This window comes from Boleophthalmus pectinirostris, unplaced genomic scaffold, assembly GCF_026225935.1.
Source record: "Boleophthalmus pectinirostris isolate CB_2022bp ecotype Guang Dong unplaced genomic scaffold, ASM2622593v1 HiC_scaffold_5, whole genome shotgun sequence".
Classification (NCBI taxonomy): Eukaryota; Metazoa; Chordata; class Actinopteri; order Gobiiformes; family Gobiidae; genus Boleophthalmus; species Boleophthalmus pectinirostris.
The window spans coordinates 18,969,828-18,989,746 of NW_026571404.1; the positions used below are offsets into that span (position 1 = coordinate 18,969,828).

The 19,919-nt window shown below is 37.1% G+C and overlaps 2 protein-coding genes across 2 annotated transcripts; both read left to right on the forward strand.

Annotated features, from left to right (window-relative positions):
- The first annotated feature begins 21 nt into the window (after positions 1–21).
- Positions 22–4,596, forward strand: lhcgr (luteinizing hormone/choriogonadotropin receptor). The gene is given in 14 exon segments (XM_020921083.2): positions 22–70; positions 387–501; positions 1,633–1,704; positions 1,827–1,901; positions 1,989–2,063; positions 2,157–2,231; positions 2,314–2,369; positions 2,372–2,390; positions 2,467–2,535; positions 2,616–2,690; positions 2,767–2,952; positions 3,250–3,318; positions 3,445–3,908; positions 3,911–4,596. Coding segments are annotated over 13 exon segments (1,947 nt in total). The 5' UTR covers positions 22–70; positions 387–475.
- Positions 4,597–5,150: 554 nt separating this feature from the next.
- mertka (c-mer proto-oncogene tyrosine kinase a) lies at positions 5,151–19,813 on the forward strand. Its single transcript, XM_020921421.2, has 19 exons — positions 5,151–5,443; positions 6,438–6,753; positions 7,038–7,138; positions 7,219–7,389; positions 9,586–9,672; positions 9,773–9,888; positions 11,088–11,277; positions 12,215–12,360; positions 14,697–14,832; positions 15,357–15,507; positions 16,299–16,387; positions 16,464–16,559; positions 16,649–16,729; positions 16,819–16,911; positions 17,018–17,136; positions 17,224–17,333; positions 17,953–18,112; positions 18,228–18,364; positions 18,822–19,813. Exons 1-19 carry the CDS (start codon positions 5,356–5,358, stop codon positions 19,270–19,272), a joined length of 2,838 nt encoding a protein of 945 aa, XP_020777080.1. The 5' UTR covers positions 5,151–5,355; the 3' UTR covers positions 19,273–19,813.
- Positions 19,814–19,919: the final 106 nt, after the last annotated feature.

Below are 19,919 nucleotides of genomic sequence, written 5' to 3' on the forward strand. Positions count from 1 at the left end.
CAATTCAGAAACGAGGACCATGAACGTCTTCAGGGAGTAATTGAGTGATCTGACAATAAATAGCCAATAGGTAAAGCTCAGGTTAAAAAAAAAAAGAAAGAAAAAAAAAAAGAACAAAAATAAAAACATCTGCCTACATCTAATTTAAGGTTTCAATAACAGCACAGTGGAAGAAATCCTAAAATTTTTTACACTTGTTAAACCAAAAGGCACAAAAACTGCTCAAGGACGTGTGCGCAGTCTCATCACACACCCGAGTCAATGAGCGGACGAATTTTTCATCTCAAAAGAGCCAGACTGTCGCTAGATGTCGTTGACAATAATGTTGAGACCAGTGTCTTTCTTAATAAATGTCATAATCTCCATCGGATTTCCCTGCGCTTTAGGACTCCATAGGATTTATCTGTGCCCTGTGGTATGCCGTTGTTCTTCCCACTCGTTCAGATGCAACAATGTGACCGAAAGCTCCGCGCTCATGCTGGGACACAAGGAGGAGAGGCTGTAAGTTCATCTGTCAAAGTTCTTTATTTCATTTAATGCACAGAGTGATGTTGTTTACCTTTGCGTAAAGTTCACTCTTTTCACCATTACGCACGGATTTTTACAAGCCTGTTACAATTAAAGGTGCACTATGCAACTTTTCTTACTGTTATTGCTTGGGTCTGGAATATTTCAGAGTGTGGTTATTATTCAGTAACATGTGTTTTAATGCTTAAGAATATCTTGAAAAACATGCACTTACATTGAATGCCTCTCTCAGATCTGACCTGTAATTTGACGTAGAGGTTTGCCCACATTGCTTAACCTTTTGACAAAGATAAGTTTAACACCATACTGTGGAACATTCTAACTCAAAAAGTTACATGGTGTACCTGTAATGAACATCTTTGCATAATAAAGTTATACAATTATTGCTATTTAAAATATATGCTTCAACTACAGAATGCTGGTCATAAATGAGTATACAGCAATGCGTTGTACACGCATGAAATAGACAAGCATTGTGCTCATTCAATGCTTAACAACTTTCCTTTTTAAATTAACAGGTACATCTTGTATTTGGAATGTTTTACAATAGACCTCATCCTCCCCACAAGTACATCAGATACTCACACTGTTATAACTAACCCTAATCCTGTAATAAAATACCCAATATGTTTTTGGTTCAATTAACTGTGCCAGATGTCAAGGTGATCCCTCACCTTTTGACACACTGTGCTCTGTGACCATCATCCTTGTGTGTGTGCATGCGTGTGTATGCGTATGTATCTGTAATGTTTGTGTGTATCTGTAATGTTTGTGTGTAATATTTAAAGGTGTAAGTCTTGACCTCTGCTGTAAATCAGAGGAGAACCTTGAGTGTCTCTTGATAAGTGTCCACCAAGGCCAGGCGTCTCATGCAGCCACACTGAGCTTCATTACACATTTGGAACAGCAGACCAGACCAATGTGTTTCAAGTTACAAGGAAAACTCGCTTTACAGTAGGAGGCTAATGTTTAATTGGATATAGTTTGGTAAATCTATAATTCAAGTTGAACTAAAAACAAAGCAGTCAGTTATTTTGAACATAGAAAGTACATCCACTATTGTGCTCATAAAAGAAAGTTTATTTATTTGTATTTGTGTTACAGGTTCCTATACCACTTATCTTTGAAGGCCATTTCAAGTTATTCATTTGATGGTCTGAAAGAAGTTCAGATAATGTAAGCATGTCTAATACATTTATAACTACAAAATCCTTGAGTTTGCATTTCTTTATTGAATGCATATGAATAACTGTCATGTTACACAATAAATGGGTTAATTTCCTCTGCTTTAAATCCAGAACAATTTCTCAAAGCGTGACCCTGGAAACTATTGAAACATTAGCATTTAACAACATGATGAAACTTACTGAAATGTAAGTACTGACACTTAAGGATCCAACACAGGATCATTATAAAGGTGGACAACAATAACTCTAAAGAAGCTTTGTTACTAAATGCAGCACAATTCAGAATGCAAGAAACTTGAAGAAGATTGGCATGAGGAGTTTTAATAATCTTCCCAAACTACGCTACCTGTATGTAAATGATAATATCTTTCAAAGATGCTCAACTTATTATTTTGCAGACTATTTACTTGATTGAAAAGGCTATTTATTTCAAATTTCCAGGAGCATCTCCAATACAGGCCTAACTGTGTTTCCGGATTTAACATCTATCAGGTCTTTGGAGTCTGCGTTCATTTTGTAAGTTTCACATATACTGTAACATAAATGTGCATTTTTAACATATTGTATTATATGAATATGTGGCTCTTCTTAATAACAGAGATATATATGACAACCTCCAAATCAAGCAAATACCTCCAAATGCTTTTAATGGCATCACAAAGACTACATAACAATGTAAGTGTAACTTTATTTTAAAGCTTTGTATGATCCAGTACAATCAGGCTCTTATACCGGTCATATCTTTTTTCAGGAACTTATATAATAATGGATTCAGAGAGATACACAGTCATGCCTTCAACCAGACAAAGATAGCAAAGCTGTATTTTCATTTTTGTGTAATAAATATTTCAAGTTCAGGGTTACCTCCAATGCTTAATCTTCTCTTCATGTGACATTTAGAATGCTGAAAAAAAATCGTAACCTCAGACTGATCCAACAAGATGCCTTCACAGGAGCCACTGATCTTGGCGTCTTGTGGGTTAAATCACTGCTGACTTCAGTGACTTAAGTGTTACAAACATACAATGACACTGTTTTATCTTTTTACCAGAGATGTGTCGTTCACTGCTATTACCACATTACCCTCACATGGGCTCGACTCGCTTCGAGAGCTGGTGGCTGAATCAGTATATTCATTAAAGACACTTCCTCTGTGGCATGGGCTCAGAAACCTGCGAAAAGCTCAGCTCACCTACAACAGTCACTGCTGTTCTCTTCTCAGTGAGAGTCAAAACAGGTACAGGTACAAGAGACACTGGCAAAGTGGTTAATGTCCCTGCATTTGAAATGGTAGTTTTCAGTCAGATCCTCAGACTGGTTCTCTCTCAATGTCAGTGTGTTTGCATTAGAGCACTGTAACTCATTTTATAAATATTTGTCTATAATTTATTATATGGGATGGAACTTTCAGGCTGAAAAACAACTTTTCCTATAGGCATATTTAACGCAGCCTGAACCCTGGACAACAAAAGATACAACACCCAACAGTAGTGTACATGAAATGTAATAACCAATATTTTCTTTATTTTTCAAGGAATACAGCCACAAATCAGAAATGGAAAAACATGTCTACATTCTGTGATGAGCTCAACCTGTTTGCAAGGTCAGCAATCCTAGGTTAAATCATTTTGTCAACTTGTTTTTTCAATATGCACAATTGCCCTACTCTATCTCAAGATTTGTAAAAACATCTTAAATCTAACTTTATTAATATTACTTATTGAAACAGGCCACAACGTGTCACCGGAGCTTATGATTCCAGCCATGTTGTGGACATGCCAACCAGTTCAGATCCTCTACAGTACAGTAACTATGGCTCAGACTATGATTTACATTCACATTACCCAGAGCTGGAACTGTGTTGGAAAAGCCCATCTCTCATCTGCACTCCTGAGGCTGATGCTTTTAACCTCTGTGAGGACATCACTGGCTTCAGTTTCCTTCGCGTTGCCATTTGGTTCATCAGCATTTTGGCCATCACCGGAAACGTCACTGTTCTTCTTGTCTTCTTCTTCAGCCCCAACAAACTAACCGTGCCACGCTTTCTTATGTGCCATCTTGCATTTGCTGATCTGTGCATTGGAGTATACCTGCTCATGATAGCATCAGTGGACTTAAGGACTCGTGGGAACTATAGTCAGCATGCTATTGAGTGGCAGACTGGGCCAGGGTGCAGTGTGGCTGGGTTCCTGTCTGTTTTGGAGGAGAATTGTCAGTTTATACTCTTGCTAGTATCACAATGGAGCGATGGCATACTATTACAAATGCCTTACAAGTGGAGTGTCATCTTGGTCTAAAACAAGCTGCCAGTATAATGGTAGCAGGTTGGGTTGTCTGTTTGGCAATGGGTATCCTGCCTCTAATTGGAGTGAGTAGTTACGGTAAAGTTAGTGTGTGTCTACCAATGGATATAGAAACCTCTTTAGCACAAGCTTTTGTCATTGTTATGCTTTTATTAAATGTTTCTGCATTCTGCCTTGTATGTATCTGTTATGTTCTGATCTTCCTGGCTGTGAAGAACCCAGAGTTACCAAGACGTAATGCAGACACGAGGATAGCTAAGCGAATGGCCATCCTAATTTTCACTGATTTTCTCTGCATGGCGCCAATATCTTTCTTTGCGATCTCGGCTGCTTTTAAGATCCCACTCATAACAGTAACCAACTCCAAAATCCTCCTTGTACTATTCTTTCCTATAAACTCATGTGCCAATCCATTTCTCTATGCCATATTCACCAAAGCATTCAGGAAGGATGCATGTCTTCTGTTGAGTACAATGGGATGTTTTAAAGGTGATGCCAACAGATGTCGCAGTGAAGCCTACTCTGAAAATATAGCCAGTAAAAAGGTGAAAGTCCAGAAATCTGATGTCAAAAATTAGTTTCATATTTGCCACATTATGAACCAGTTAGTTAAATAAATAATGTAATACAGATACCTTATTCAAAAGGAGATTTTATTGATGCAAAAAAATACTGTCATTCATTATTGTAAACAGTTGAATTCTATCGTCTTAAATAATTTGTCACTACAACTAACCACAAGGGGGCAGCATTCAGATATCAGAGGTGTACTCCAGCAGCAGGAGATGGAATGACATAAAAATAAAGTTAAAGTTGAGTTAAAAGAACTGATCTGCGTGCCTTCTTATGACACGAAATGTAACTTTGGTTTGATCATAGTATCAGGAAGGTAAGTTTTTTTTTTTTTTGTGCAAGTGTAATCCAAATTAAAAACCATAAAATACCATAAAACTACTTTAACATTTTTGTCTGCGGGCTAGTGTATATTAATCATTATAGATCCATGATATTAACACACAATAGTAAACCTTCATTTTGTTCCCGAACAGTCCCGCCTTCGTGGGATCCTCGTGTCGCGTGACGTGTAAATGTTTTTTTATTTTTTTTTTTACCCTCTCTCCTCGCCGCAGCAGCAGCAGTCAGACCCTGATCTTTGGTCAACTTTGGAGCGAGTCGGTGTGGGATGGTCGCTCGTCACAGTTGGAGGAGGAGTGGTTAAGTCTGGTCTTGTTTGCTCTCACTCTGAAAGCTGAAATCAAAGTTTATTGTTTGTAAACTCATCTTCTTGGACTGTCGCTGGATCCAGAGCTCTACACGCGGATTGCAGAGTGCTGGTCATGGCACAGCTGCCCGTCCCGAGCCGTTTTACGCTTCTCCTTCACACCGCGTTAGTGGCCATTCTCCTGGGCACTTGTGCGACCAATGGTAAGTTTGTTTTCTTTCTCCTCTCCCCCTTTGAGGCGCATTCCTCTGGACAGGCTCTGTGTCAGTCATCTGCTGCTGGAGTTAATTAGACTCTACATCAAGTTTAATAGGTTTTTCTTATGGAAATTTTTACAGACATTTATAGACTTAAGACAGTAGAGCTGCTGTTTACAGGAATGCAATCAAACTCGTTGAAGCTGTCAAAAATATTATGTTAGGCTTTTTTAGGCTTCTTGTTATTTAGTCTCAGCATGTTTTAATATTTTATTCTTGCATACTTTATTTCATGGTATTGACTGGGTTAATTTACTTAGACTTACTTCGACTCATTTTGATTTGGAGTGTTTACTACCTTAAGCGCTTGTGTCTGTCTCTGCCCACTCCATCTCTGTTAGTTTTAAGTGACCCCTGTCAACAGGATTGAAGAATGTTGAGAATGTTGGTCTACAGTGGGCCTGGGCCAGGTCCATATAGACCTGTACTTGATTGAAGAACTGTTCAGTCTAAAGATGTTTTTGCTGTTGGATCATTTGCTTAAAGGAGGAGAGGGGGAGTTTGTGACATAAAATAGGATGGACTGGAAGAGAATAAACAGGAGAAATAATAAGACAGGTCCCTGATGTAATAACACATTTTTGGAGTGAGACGTACACAGGAGACAGTGGCCATAAGGTCAGTTGTTTGACCATCGTTTTGACCAAGCATATGCCAGGTGGCATCTTAATTTTTTGCATCTTTGGGCAAAACATTTCACCCACATTGCTTCTATGTGATTTTAGTGTGAGGTGTGGTGGCATTGGTGGTGTTGCAGACTGGGAACCTTGCTTATGTCAGCCTTTGCTTAGAAGAGCAACAGCAATTGGGTGATATTTTATTGCTTCATAGAGCCACTTAGAAAACTCTGTATTTGGTCATATAGCACAACAGAATGACCGCCAGTGATGAACATAGTTATATTTGACAGTGTAACTTTTCACTTCTCTGTTTGGCCCAGGCCGCCCCTCAGTGAGGCGCTTTCACCGTCTCACCAGGACGTCAGAGCCTCCGGTGAGAGCGGGGCAGGTCTCTCAGGTGTATCTGACCCCAGAGCAACTGCGGAAGCTGCATTTCAAACCCACTGTGGGCTCCATCCGCCTCTCAGAGGGACATGAGGCCATGTTCAACTGCTCCATCGAAGTCCCAGACCCCCGACTAGAGCCCATCATCAACTGGATCAAGAACGGACAGGAGCTAGTCTCAAACTCCCACCTGGTCAACAATGATCTGCAGACAGTCACCGATGGCGTCACTACTCTGCTCTCTACCATCAAGTAAACAACACACAATGCACTAAGCATTTACAAAGTAGAGCAATATATTATAGTACATGCAATATGGGTATTATGTTATTATAGCATCACCAGCTACAGTGGCCATGTTGTAGAGCTGTTAACCTACAAACCACAAGGTTAGAAGCTCTAACCCAGCTTCTACAAGAAGATACTGACATAAAAGTTACATCAAAATAATATATTTTAAAACATTTTTCATTCATTTTTTATGTTTTCTTAGTACCTGAGCTAGTTTTGGTATTATCTCTGATTTCATTTTGTAGAATACAACAAGTGCAGAGAGCAGATACTGGTGAATATCGATGTAGACTGAGCATCATGAATTCACTGGTTGAATCTCAGCCAATCATCATTGAAGTGGAAGGTAAGGATCAATATACAAAATACAATATTGGTGGTATATTGTATAGACAGATTTTTAATGTGTGTCTTAACTGTCTTTAGGTTTGCCCACATTCATACAGCAGCCAGAGGACAGAAATGTGACGAAAAACACTCCCTTCACCTTGTCCTGTGAGGCAGTGGGACCTCCTGGTCCAGTACAGATTCGCTGGCTCCGTGACGGGTCTCCTGACAGCGACTTTCTCAACTCCCCCAGCAGCTACTCTGTGTCAGGTAAGGCCGCAGGAACCTTGAGTTCTTCCTTTTAAATGGCACGATCCCACATGGGCAGTTCTTCTCATTGTCCAGACATATTTACCTTGCCTAAAGGCTTTTTTGGTGGTTTCTATTCTGCCCGTTTGTGCTGCCTCAGCGTGTGTCCTTTGCTTACTACAATGTAATTTATTACGTATAGCTTCTTGCATTCCCATAAGGTCATTCATGGTCATTAAGCTTTGTTACACAAATCTTAAACTAGTTAATTATTGCACAGGTAAATACTCAACTAATAATTAGTAAAATATTGTTTTTTGTACAAGTCTACTTGAGATGTAGATTGGCGTAGCATTGCTAGACATTGGAAAAGACATCTAAGATAAACAGGGTAACTCCTTCCTGCACAAACTGAATACTGTGAATGCATTAGGGCATAAATGTTTTCCTAAGATTTGGATTCGGAGTGGTTTGTGCCCCTGTTCTATGCACACAGGGCTCACACTTTATAGTTTTTATAATGTTTGCACAGTATGAAAATTAAGATAATATTTACTGTATTTCATTAATCTTTGAATGGTCTGCTGTTATTCTTAGACAGATAAACTTTGATCCTTTCTTTGCTCCCATTTATCACTTTCAAACCATCATAGACAAACCTCTCCCCCCTCAGCAGTGTGCAATAAAACAGCCTGGAGCTCATGGGTTAAAGGTTTATTGTCATGCGTCAGGCCTGGACTAGTGTGGGGACAGGGGCAGCACTGGGAGCCTGCTCGGGGGTTGGATCGGGGGACAAAGGCTTCTTTGATGGGACGTCCCACACAGGCCAGCAGGGAGGGGACAGGGTGCAGGCCACCAGAGCTCAGTGCATGATTTCAACATTGGCACCACAGTAAAGCCAGTCTTTGCGTAAATAGCTATTGAACAGAGTTTTTTATAACACACTGGAAAAACTGGAGTTAAAGGATTGTGCATTTTCTTACATAATTCCTTCAAGCATAAGTTCGCAAATCAGTGAAAATGTTTAAAAACACAGGAATAGTAATATAGGTATATTATTTAATATTTTGAACAAAAAATACATTTGAATTGTTCTGTGTTGTAACCTAGATAAGAATAATTCCTGTCTTCATTTACTGCACATAAATGTTTTGGTTTTCTGGAGCTTCTCCAAACCTCGTAATTACAGACTCCAGAATTTCAGAATTCAGGCTGCAGGACATTTTGCTGAAACTCACAGTTTACAAAACAATTCATCTTTTCTGTTTTGGTTTTAGATGTAATTTAAGACAAAATTTCAAGAACAAGCAAAGCAAAGGCCATAACCTTATTTCATTTCCTTTTTTATCAGTAATGAACCTTTATTTGAGTTCACTGTGCTGTGGGTCTTCAAAGAAAACCACTTGTGTGGTATAATTTGCTCTGAGTTGCTGATTACTAACACATCATGTTAAACACAAATCTTGAACATTGTTCCTAAACCATAATGACAACATCTTTTTGGAGGGTATTTTACTAGAAATTAAATACATACTTGAAATATATTTTATTCAAACTCAACTGGCAGATCCAAACAATTAAGCACCAAATTTGTATAGTTTCCACTCACACAGCTGTTGGCCAAGCATTTCCAATACCAGCTTGTGTGTATTAAATTTTCACACCTTCTCCACAATCATATGGTGTGCATTATGACATGTCTCAGACTATACCCTCATGTATATTTTAAAGACTGTATTATTTGATCATGTAGTAGATCATGTAGTATGTCATAAATATCCGAAGAATGTAAACAAAACATGACAGATTGGTTTCAGCCATTACTGACAGGCTTGTTGTGGTCCACTTTGAGTTTCCGACATCTGAAAAAAAAAGAGACACGGACAATGAGATCTTTATGTGGCAGCTGTTCCTGTCTTGTTGTGCATAGATCTGTCCCTGGTTGAGAGACAGGATTGTCCAGGCAGAAAAACAAACTGTAAGAATATGTTAAAAATTACACTGAATTTGAATATGAATTTTGATACATACTTATGTTATGTCTCTCTACTCTGCCTTGAATGTTGCAAAAGTTGACCTTTACAGTAGTGTGTGGTGGCTATAATCTTGCAAACTTGTTTTCTTTTCAATACCAGATGTCCTGAGTTTGGGTCTCGCACATTATATTTTTTGGATTATTTAACTTGATGTTTATAACTTTCTTGTGTCTAATTACAGGTGTTGACAGATTCACCCAGTTCAGCTGTGAAGCCTACAACAGAAAGGGTGTCAGTACATCCAGAGAGGCAAACATCCATATTAAAGGTGAGACACTGGCATTCCATTGGTTTTATGGCTCCATGTGGTCTCTCTGTTAAGTTACTTGACAAAGCTTTTCTACTGAGCTTTTCTGCTGTTTCTATAGCGCTCCCTCGACCTGTGTCCAACATCAGTGTGATGGAGAGGCAGTCCAACAAGTTAAGGCTCAGCTGGACTCCTGGACATGATGGCTACTCTCCTCTCACTAAATGCCTCATAAGAGTAAGGCACACTTATTTTGATAAACAACAAAAGCACTAATCATGGGAAAGTGGTACAAAAGGAGTTTCAGTACAACTTTGAAATTAATACACAAAAACACTGACCCACCTTTTCTGGCATATTTGGGACAACTGTATTAATATAGCAACACTTAACTGAGATGATAGGAGAAGTCCAGCATCCATTTGTCCCTTAGATTTTCTTTCATTTTCTAACAGATTTACTGTCTTGTTGCTATTTCCCTTAATGGGCCCATCTTATGCTATTGTGATAGAAATTTAGATTGTGAAAAGATTTCTTTCAATCTATCTTTGTGTAAATGAATGTGATTTCTACCTGAAACCCAGACCAGTCATTAACATGTGTAAAGGTTCATCAGGCACAACTGTCTCCGCCTTCAGGAAGCCCTTTGTTGTCCTCAACTGTATGTTAATTTAGTACCACCCTCTGAAACCAAAGTGACTCTGCTTTGGTATGTATGTAACTTGTATTTCTGTATAAATACTCAGAGCTCAAATGCTCTGGGAAGAGGGAGATGGGAAGAGACGGGAGGAGACAGGGGTGGCTGTTGAGCTTTGGCCGAAACAGGCCTAGGCCCTGTCCATATCTGCTGTAACAAGAATAAACCTTGGTCTATATTCCAAAAACTCATCGGGCTTCGCAAATGGATTCATTATTTATCTTCAAGAGATATATATAATTTTTGCCACAACACTATTTTCTGATCTAGGTTATAATGTTGTTTCCTCATCAAAACATACCTGAAGTTGTGTTTTGTTCTGTTCACACACTTTTAAATCCATACACATTCATTAGAATTTCCGCCCTAGAATTTTCAATCTCTTCTGAACAAAAGTTAACTTGAAAACTACCATGACATCACAAGGTGGAACAGAGCATTTTGAGCTTTGGCGATGTAGACTGACTAATAATTAAGAATTACTCAACATGTGTGAGTAAAAGTAAACACAACCCCAGGTATGTATTTGATGAGGTAAAAACATTCTAACATGGCTTAAAGTTCACAAGAGTCAATTTATCATAATATAGGCCCTCTAATTACTTCATTACTTTGCCCTCATTACTTTTGTGGCTTTTTGTTTCATATGCCTTGATTTATACAACAAATAATATTCTTGATAATTATATGTGATATATATGTTTCCTTTTTTATTTGGTTCATATTTCCTTGTTCTCAGGTAAGAGAGATAAGTCGTCGGAAAGGGGAAGTGATGAACATTCGCTTTCTGAATGTGTCAGTGCCTCCGTTTGAGAGTGAGGTCCCAGGACTCCAGGCCATGACGTGGTACAACATGAGCGTATCCTGTAGCAATGAACTGGGGCCCTCCGCTGTCACGATGTGGATTCAGAGCAACACCACTGAAGGAGGTATCTCTGACTAAGAGCATGCGGGAGAATAATTGTGATTAACTGACTAAACTCAAGCCAAAAGACAGTTTATTACACACTGCCACATTATTCAGTGAAAAAGTACAAAAAATAAAATTAACAATTTGTGATTTGCATCAATAATTACTTTATTAGTAAACATGGCCTATCAGTCACCATATTTTTCCTTTAATCTGATTAAAATGTATTTAACATTCTCAATGTACAGTAGAAAGTACTTGAATGACAAAGTCAAATCTCTGACTTTCTGACCTCTGAAATAATTATTAATTGTAGCCATATTTGTGCTTATGTTAGATACTGTTAAAGCAAAACAGTTTGAAGTACCAATACACTATAACAAATACTTTTTATACAACAATTCTCTAATGCAATTTTTGTGCTTTTACTACATTCATTATTCTGTTAAAGTATTAAAGGAGCAATTTACAACACAGTTCACAGTTTGACAGTTTCTCCAATATATATGTGCATTTATTTTTTACCATCACTCACTGTACTGAGTGCATGTGGTTGTTTCCTTCTTGCTAGAAACATATCATTATCTATATTTTCGTCTCCTTCCTAAATCTTTGTCTTTTCTGAGCCAGTGGAGTCATGCTATTACTGGAATTTACAAAGCAGCCTCAGTTATACTCCTTGTACCAATCGTCATATCCCCAATTGTTTTCCGAAAGTAACGCATAGGAAATAGGAGTGGTTTTTGTCACACTGTGAAAACACAAAGTAGGGTGGAGGAGCAATGGGCTTCCTTCCTATAGTGACCACATGGGATATTCTAGTTAAAGGATTCTTGTGCCAAGGACCACATACCACAGTGTAATCAAAGGATTTTTTTCCCAGTTGAATACTATAATAATAATATTTGTGCCCTCCTATATGCCATTTGAATGAATACATTTTCTCATTTTTCTAGTGCCCTCTGTGTATCCCAGAAATGTCACTGTCCACCTAAATGAGTCGTCTCTGTTGATAAAGTGGAAGCCCCCACCAGATGACAAAATAAATGGGGTCCTAAATGGCTACAATATCATCATTAGACATGGAGGACAAAAGAGTATGGTAAGTAACTGGTTCACTGTTATGATGGCACTAATCAGATATTATTCATCATGGCATCTGCTCCTAGTCGGATATAAACAAGAAAAAAGTACTACCTACTTTCAGACTGGCAGTGGCTTCCAAATTGCAACTAAATAATCTTGATTTCAAAAACGTTGTCTAGATACCTTTTAAACTTTTACTTTCATGGACCACTCCTGGACAAAAGAGGGATTATATCAATTATTTTATATTAAGGAGTTAGAGAACTGAATCAAAGCATGTCTAAGATTACAGTTTTTATGATGTGTCTCTACTCAGCAGTAGTCAATAACAAAAATGGTACAAGAAAGAAGAAGGGGATAAAGGAACTTGGAAAATGGAGGCGAAATGGGTTACCGTTAATTAGTCATATGTATGTGTCTATATCTGGTTTTGACATTAAGGTATTGAGATACATTATGTATCAAAGTTAATTGCATATAATGGTGACTCTTAGAGAAGGAGTTGTAAAATATAACGTTATATCTCATCACTGTGTTTAAAGAATGGTCTTTAACTGATAATGTTGACAAAAATGCGACACACATTTGACACACTGACTCACACATATTTGGGATTCTACTGTCTACAAGAGGTCAAGTTTTTATTACTTTTGCCTAGCGCCTTGTCATTTATGAGAAGCACCTTTTTTAGATTGACTCTCCCATTTCACTATAAGCTCTACAGTCATTTGCTCCTTTTTTTGCAATAGTAACTTCTCATAGAATAGCGTGGCTTCCCGTTTGTGTCAAAGGTAAAGGAAGCTGACTGTGTGAAAAGCAGATCTGTGTTGTTGTAGGTCTGGTATGCAGCCTTGAGTCACTGCACTGTGGAGATGAATGGATGAGAGAAACAATGGCATGTGTACAACTGTGTTCAATATTTGTTTTCATTGTCCACTGCTCAGAGGTTGACATCACAATATGGCATTATTAGTCAGTGAATTCATCCAGTGGAAAACTATTATGTTGTTGCTATTGCTGACTTTAGTGCAGTCATACAGTCACATGCTGTTTATTTGTTTTTTGTATATTTTTTAATATTAAAATAGTGGTAAGGTCTACGCATATAATATATATATATATATATATATATATATATATATATATATATATATATATATATATATATATATATATATATATATATATACACATATATATATATATAATATATATACACATATATATATGTGTATATATATATATATATATATGTGTATATATATATATATATATATATATATATATATATATATATATATATATATTATATATATATATATACACACACACACACACACACATATATATTAGTTTCCTACATTTGGATAGTAATTTGCGTACAGATTTGGCATCATCGCACTGCCTTTTTCCCTATGTACATTTTTGCTCTGATTTAACACTTTCTTATTTAAAACATATAATAATATCTTTGAATATACATGATATGAGCATAAACATGGCAGACTTGTATTTACTGTCATTAAACACAAAAAATAGTCGAAATTTTTTATATACATATTATTGATAATCAGAAATCACTGGTCTTGATTAGATAGAAATTACTGGTAATTACACAATCCTACTCATGAGTATTTAATTCCTACTTTATTAAAAACAAATGAAAATCTGAGTCACTATTCCTTTTGTGGAGTGTGAACAAACTAGAGACATGATATCCCAGAATTGGATACATATGTGCGTAAAGCTTTACCACAGATTGTAGAAGTTAATCACAAGCTCAACTTTCTTTGTCCGTCAGCAGTTAATATACCCAATGTAACAGTGTTGTGAAATACAGGTCAGTGAGTCTGTCACATGTCAGCTCCAGTGTCTTCCTCTTTTAATAACCTCTAATTAGCCATCTGTGGGATCATGTAGAGGTTTACTGTCAATAAAGAAACAGATTGGAATTTCTTGTAGTTTTTGTTTTGAAATGAAAACGAGAAAGGGACTCAAAGAACGGGATGGTTCTTTGAGGGAAGTGAGTCAGAGCTAAGATGTTGCACAAATTGATAAAATGTTCCAGTTTGTAAAACTCAGCACTGGAAAAGTACAAAAATCGCTTGGTTGCCTGGATAAAGATCCTTAGGAAAAAACAGTTACCAGTTACTAGAGTAGAATGTATTAGATTTTTTTATTATTTAAAGTGAACATGGTGGTATCATTACTTCTTTCAGTGCAGCTAATTGCACTAGACTGGCACATCTACTTGAAGTTTACCATGAATAAGCATACACCACAGCAAAGTTAACTCATTTTACAAAATCCTACAGTATGTTTATCATTATAATGTATTGTTTTGTGTTTCAGATCCACAGCTACACCACCTCAGTCTCAGTGCCACTACAGGACTTTAACACCACCTACAGTGTGGAGGTGTCTGCGTGCACTCAGGCTGGGAGCGGCATGATCAGCCCACCCGTCTGGATCTTTGTGCCAGAGGACAGTGAGTGTCTCTATGGATTTATCTCCACATCTGGAAATTGTTTGCTATATAAAAGGAAGGGCTTTGAATCAAAGTAACATGGTTTCTATAAGCTAGGGATTTGCAAACTGTGGTATGAGGGATTGGGCTTTTGCAGAATACATTTACATAGACCTATTTAGTTCTTTTTATTTATGGTTGAGAAGTTGTTGGAGAGGTGCTAATTTTTACCTCCAAAGACAGGTGGTTGGAAGGTGCACATATTGGTGAAAGAAGAAAACCACTGTAACTTGGAGACTAGTGACATTTTAATGTATGTTAAAAACAGGTTATGGTTTAATAATAATGGTTTAATATATAATATGAATGTTAACCATTAAGGGCAGAAAGATGTTTCTTCGTCAGGTGCTTCTGAGGGTACATTCACACTCATCTTGGTTTGGGCCTGGTTTTGAGCCCAGTTTAGTCCAGATGTTTTCTAAGACTGCATCAAACATAAAACATCTGCTTAACTTTATATTTTGTGTGGATCTATTTTCTTTCAGAGTCAGGGCCCTTTCCATCATCCAGTCCTGACACTACAGTCTCAGATTTGGTGTATGTAGTTTTGGGAGTGGTGTGTGGCATCTGCCTGCTGTTGGTGGTACTCTGGGTTGGCATCTGTGTACGCAACAGGACCCCTGGATCGTGGCTCTGGTATGTATGGCTTAATATCACATACCTGATTATTTATGAAAAAAACAAACATTAGGCCATTGTACTGACTGGACTCTTGATTTCTGTATAATATGAGCTACGGGTGAAATTATGTGGTCACAGCAGTAATGGTTAACACTATGTAATTTTTCTGGTTGAGGTCCGCTACCTGCTTGCTCATTTTTCAAGGTATTTCTTAAACAATAAGCACTAGTGTAACATTTCTACCATCTCTATGGAGGTGGTAGAAACTACATTCAATAGTTACATACTGGACACCTGTAAAATAGAGATACAATCTAATAAAGATAAGTGAGTAATTGAAGTAAAAAATAGAAAACAAAATTATATTTAAAGTGCAATGTCCATAGGGATGCTGAGTCATTTTTTAATGACCTTTAGTTCATGACGCCTTAATGTTTCCTGGTTTGGTCATAAACTTCCTGTGCTTCCTCTTAATCACCCTCTGCACCTGAGTGAGGCCTGCGTTATTGCTATTGCAGCTGTACAGTATCCAGGTTTTATTTATATCAGGTGCTCTTACTGAATCACCCTTACTATTGTGGAACTCTATAACATGAGTGTTAGTTTAATGTGTTCTTTATAAAGCTTTCATAAATCTGAAATTCAATACAAGTTGTCCCACAATAATCAAATCAAGAATTACAATAATATATGTATGTATTGATTCTACCAAGTTATTAAAAATAGATTTTGTTGACTTAATTATGTCAAAGCGATGAAGTTTATTATTATTTGTAATGATTTATTATCCCTCTTACCTCTTGCAGGAAACTGTTTGGAGATAGAGATAAGGTAGAACCTGTTATTCTTTATAATCCGCAGAGGTCTTATAATCGATCTGCAGTTGAAATCACATGTAGGTCACACATTATTCACATGATTATGCAGTATTTTTAAAGTCACTGTAAAATGTTTGATATTCTATTTTCTAGTGAGTAATCTTGGCATTAGTGACCAACTTCAGGCCAAACTGCAGGATGTAATGGTCACTAGAAACCTGCTGTCCATTGGAAAAATACTTGGGGAAGGTGAATGGATTGTTTTATTGTACAAATAAAAGAGATATAGACTGACAAGGAGAACAATTAATATTTTATATATTTGTTTGTTATTTTAGGTGAATTTGGCTCTGTGGTGGAAGGGCAGTTTAGACAAACTGATGGATCATCCGAAAAGGTTGCTGTGAAGACTATGAAATGTAAGTCTTCAAAATCAACTTTATCTGTAACTTGTTTTCAGTAATATAACTAAGAAGCTTATACATTAAAAACCTCGCTTTTCAAACAGTGGACAGTTTCTCTCAAAGGGAGATAGAAGAGTTCCTAAATGAAGCCGCCTGTATGAAAGATTTCAACCACCCAAATGTCATCAGATTGCTAGGTACTTTCTGACTCAACTGAAATAAGTGTATTTTGCCTGAACTGAGAGGTTCCCTGTCTTCTTGTATTTGCGCTCTGTCATAGTCTGTTTGCTTCACCCACTCCAGGTGTTTGCTTAGAAATGGGCCCAGGAAACTTTCCCAAGCCCATGGTCATATTGCCTTTCATGAAATATGGAGATCTGCACAGCTTTTTGCTTCGTTCACGTCTGGGAGAGAGTCCAATGGTGAAAAACTGACCCATTATTAATCTGCTGTTTTGTTAAAAAAGAAAGAAAAAAAAAAAAATTGTCTTTACTTTGTTTTGTATATAGTACTTGCCCACTCAGACTTTGTTGAAATTTATGGTTGACATTGCTTTGGGAATGGAATACCTCAGTAATCGCAACTTTCTACATCGCGACCTGGCTGCAAGGAACTGCATGTATGATTTTTTTTTTTTTTATAATTGTTTAATAATTGAGTCAGTGAATAACTATATGCTATGAAATAATCTGAACATTTCAGTACCAATTCTAGTGTATACAGATGTAATTTTGAGTCACATATTTCAACTTTATTGCAATAATTTCTGTAATATCTCTTCACTGGCAACAGTATATAAGCATAATAACCAATAACCATTTTGTCAAAATTGATGAAAAATTGTTTTGCTTTTGAGAAATCTTTATGTGAAATTTATAGTAACTTCAATTTCTACAGTGATTCAAAGTAAAACTGACAACTGATGAAATGTTCTAACTGATGCTGATATTGCACTTTTGTCTAATTCTGAAATTGGACAAAATACAGATTTGAAACTTCCACAACTTCTTATTCAACACACAAACTAAAATACTTATTTACTGTTTTGGGCAGTAAAAGATCTCACCAAATATCTTTCTCAGTTTACCTAATTTTCTGTACTTTAACTGCACACTCAGGGGTCAAAAGTAAAATCAGTGGTGATGATTGTGATAGATAAATACTACCTCATCATATGGTAGGTAACACATAAACATTTAAACTGTTTTTTAACCTATTTTTGTTTCTTTTTTATGCAGGTTGCGTGATGACATGACAGTGTGCGTTGCAGACTTTGGCCTGTCTAAAAAAATATACAGTGGAGACTACTACAGACAGGGTAGAATTGCCAAAATGCCAGTCAAATGGATTGCAGTGGAAAGTCTAGCAGACAGAGTTTTTACTGTAAAGAGTGACGTGGTAAGAAAATATTTTGTTGCAGTTTTTATACTGTTTTTAAAAAGTTACATTGTATAGAGGCAAAAACGTACTTATAGTCTTTCACTGTTCATAATAAGATTGCTCTGTTTTTCAGTGGGCATTTGGTGTTACAATGTGGGAGATTGCTACGAGAGGCATGACACCCTATCCTGGCATCCAAAACCATGAGATTTACGACCATCTTCTTGAAGGGCACAGACTAAAGCAGCCCCCAGACTGTTTGGATGAGCTGTAAGTGGTTTCTTCCTGTTTACATTAAATGATAGAGTTTTTACAAAGCCTGAAGGTTATTCTGTACACACATGCTCTTTGAGCTTCTTGATTAGCTCGACAGCTTCATCTCCTGGAAATACCACAAAAATTCAAAGCCATTGTAAATACAAATTGTATGAATTATTTTATATTGATATGGGTTTTTGATTTTCTAACTTTCTGCAGTCAACAATTTTTTAAATACCTTTGTGGCGATTGTGAGCTATACAAAAATGAATTGATTTCAAAAGAATTTATATTTTGATTTTAAGTAATGATACTTTTGAGGTTTGATCAGACCTAGTATTAAAAACCGTTTACTTGCCAAAACAGCCACTATATTTAACCAAAGGTATAAAAAGCAGCATTCATTATATTTATTCCCCCCTTGCTATAACTATTTTACACAAAATTTTACCAATCCTGTGTCTTACAGATATGAAATCATGTACATGTGCTGGAGGGCTGACCCACAGGACCGTCCCATCTTCACTCAGCTCAGAGAAAGGTTGGAGAAACTCGCTGAGAAACTTCCAGATGCCTCCAGCAAAGAGGACATCATTTATATTAACACAAGTTTCCCTGAAGAAGATCCAGACAGTGTGGATTTTAATGTGGACCACGGAGCCTTCAACTCTTCCCCCTCATGTAGTCACCACCAGAGGGCAGCAGCAGAGAGGGCAGTCGTCACAGCGGACATTCATGGAAGTTTGGGGGATGAAGAGGAGGATTGTGAGAACAGATATGTGGTGGTCATCTCATCTGACCCTTCCCTTAGACCCCCAGCAGTAAACACTCCACTTTTATCAAATGACACTGCGAGTCAAGTCAGTGGACAGAGTGAGGCACAGGACCCCAGCACAAGTGACACCTCCTCCCTGTTGTGAAGATCAGATAACATATGCATGTACTGGACAATGCAACATTAATTATTCTACAGAAAAAAAATGTGGCTGACAGCTTACACAGGGCACTGATTAAATCTCAAGTGGAAAATATGTTCTATTTTATGACCTCAATATTTTGTTTGTGTTTGCAAAAATCCCCTAAGATACCTCTACATCCACTCTGTATCCTCAACAGTTTTTAAAATTCTGTAAAATTCTTTAAAAGTCTGTTTTGCTGAATATTCACAGTTGATCCCATTTTATTCATTATTAACCTTTTGCACAATATTCTGAGCATTTTGTTACATGAAAACAGTGAGTCACTTTTTCATAAGGCCAGTGTTCAAACGAGTGAATGGCTGCAAACTTTCAATAAGCTTGATGTGCACTAAACTGTGAATTGTTTACTTACATAATGCATTGTAAATATAGATTTGTACCTATTGTTTATTAGCAAGACACAAAAGTATTTAAAAGAAATGCTGATTTATCTTTTGAGACTAGATAATTAAAGTGGTATATTTTGCTACATTAACATTCATAGCTGGATGTGGTGTGTTTGTTTATCTTACTCAGGCAATTAAAAATAGGAGGGGGTAAAAACACGGACACTAAACATTAGGGCTGGGTATCATTAAGAAGTTGCT

Bases quoted from the DNA above. Each gene is read 5' to 3' on its own strand.
- mertka (XM_020921421.2), top strand. From the start codon at position 5,356: ATGGCACAGCTGCCCGTCCCGAGCCGTTTTACGCTTCTCCTTCACACC. The intron at 7,139-7,218 runs GTAAGGATCAAT...AACTGTCTTTAG, and splicing joins AATCATCATTGAAGTGGAAG to GTTTGCCCACATTCATACAG. The intron at 18,113-18,227 runs GTAAGAAAATAT...TCTGTTTTTCAG, and splicing joins TTACTGTAAAGAGTGACGTG to TGGGCATTTGGTGTTACAAT.